The following is a 1,985-nucleotide window of genomic DNA, read 5'->3' on the forward strand; positions in this document are numbered from 1 at the left end:
ACTCCACACAGAAAGTCTTTTATTTTGAATGGGCAGACCGGAAGCAGTGACTCCACACAGAAGACAACCGCAGCAAAGATGGCGGCGCTTCGAGTCGTGGCGCTCTCTGGCAATGGAAGAGCTCTGCTCAGCGCGGGGACTGCTCTCAGGACTCCCAAGGTAGACGGAAGAACGAGTTTAGTCCGAGCCGCTCGGGGTTTTACCTGCAGTTTGTAGAAAGGTGACTTAAGGCTCCTGTCGGGGACTAACTTTAGCTTGACTGCTAGCGGTGGACCGAGACAAGGTCACCGGTCTTTGTGCTCGTGTTAGGCTCTCGATGAGCTCCGTGTCTCGAGCTTCATGGAAGATTTCTGGGTCGTAACGTGAAGGGACCCCCGCTGTGTTTGGAGCCGCCATCATGCCCGCTGTTTGATAGAAAGCTCCACACCGCGGACGTTTGTCTGGAGCTAGCTAGCCTGGTGTCTGTAACCCGGCTCACATGCAGAGCTCGTCCTGAATGGTTTCCTTCCTAAACCAAAGTCCAGTCCATGAGAGTGGAAAGATGTCTGCAGAGGTTCTGGTCCTGCTTGGGTTCTGCTCAGCAGGACCAGAGGCTGCGGGAAGTCTTGGAGCTAACCTGCTTCATGCTAACGTGTTAGCATTTCAAGGGCTCGCTCGGACTTCCGGTGAAAACATTTCCGTTTGTCCTCGACTCGTTCACTGGTTCCACACTGGATTCACTGGTTCCACACTGGATTCACTGGTTCCACACTGGATTCACTGGTTCCACACTGGATTCACTGGTTCCACACTGGATTTACTGGTGGCTGGCCTGTGGGAACACATCTGCATCCATGCACGTAAATACTCAAAGTGATGGTTAAATAGCAGAAGCTGTTTACGTGTGAAAATACCGAGTGAAAGACCAGGTTATGGATTAATTCAACCTTTTTCAATTCAGTTTATTTCTAAAGCTCCCAGTCACAACACGAGTCTTCTCAGGGACTGAACAGAAACATTAATTCATATATATATAATGTTAATAACACTATTTATTATTTATGCTTTGATTTAACTTGGTGGCAGCGCAGACTCTGATCCTGAATGAGAAATGAGTTCAACTCTGTCCTGAGTTGTCTAAACTGTTTTTATAGAGATCTTTAGTTTCATTTATTTGTTTTTAGCATTTTGATCTAAATTAAAACTTGATTCCTACTTTTCTTTTCACAGGCCAGTATGTCTTTTGCCAACTTGTCCAGTAAGAAGAAAGTTGCCCTGACAACTGTTGGCGTGCTCACGGCAGGTGGTGCCGGGCTCGCCTTGATGCTCCACCAGGCTGTTAAAGCCTCCGACTTGGAGCTTCACCCCCCTAGTTACCCCTGGAACCACTCTGGACCTCTGTCTGCTCTGGACCATGCCAGGTGTGTTGGAGAACTCACATTGGACCATTGTTTAACTCACAACTTGCACATTTAGAGCAGGCAATGTGACTCGTGATGTCTCGTGTGCAACTCATCAAATGAATGTGGTATTAAAAGGACAACTACGTGCAAGTAACTGTCATTAATGGCCTCTTTGGGTCGTCTTTGCTTCACGCCATCACGCAGATGTACTCGCATCTTTTAGTTTAATACTTAAGCTGAAGTGGTTTGTTGCAGCCCGGTCAAAGAAACCGACTCGTTTACATCCCGTCAGAAATCTGAGCTTTAGTAGAAAACCGTGTCCCCCTCATGTCAGACATGTTGGTGTGAAACCGGTCACCGCACAAGTCGTGAATTCTGGACAACGTTTGAGGCTGTTCACTTTTTTACACGTCTTTTTGTCCAGTTTTGTCCGTGACGTTCCATCGTGTTTAAGAAAAGACACAAAAAAACCTTCAACCATAAATTCATTCAAAACCTGAGAACTTATTTATTTAAATTTCACCTAACACACATTTTATAAGTAGATTAACATATTCCATCCATCATCTTTACCCATCCATCCATCATCTTTACCCATCCATC

At 46.2% G+C, this 1,985-nt stretch overlaps 1 protein-coding gene across 1 annotated transcript in view; it reads left to right on the top strand.

Annotated features, from left to right (window-relative positions):
• Positions 1-45: 45 nt before the first annotated feature.
• Positions 46-1,985, top strand: part of LOC119412721 (cytochrome c1, heme protein, mitochondrial) — a 5,817-nt gene continuing 3,877 nt past the window's right edge. Inside the window, exons 1-2 of the mRNA XM_037679757.1 lie at positions 46-159; positions 1,210-1,400. Of these exons, the coding sequence (XP_037535685.1) occupies positions 79-159; positions 1,210-1,400 (272 nt within the window). The 5' untranslated portion in view covers positions 46-78. The remainder of the gene's footprint in view (positions 160-1,209; positions 1,401-1,985) is intronic.

Source organism: Nematolebias whitei, chromosome 7 (genome assembly GCF_014905685.2).
Source record: "Nematolebias whitei isolate Nwh7 chromosome 7, NemWhi1, whole genome shotgun sequence".
In the NCBI taxonomy this organism is placed as follows: Eukaryota; Metazoa; Chordata; class Actinopteri; order Cyprinodontiformes; family Rivulidae; genus Nematolebias; species Nematolebias whitei.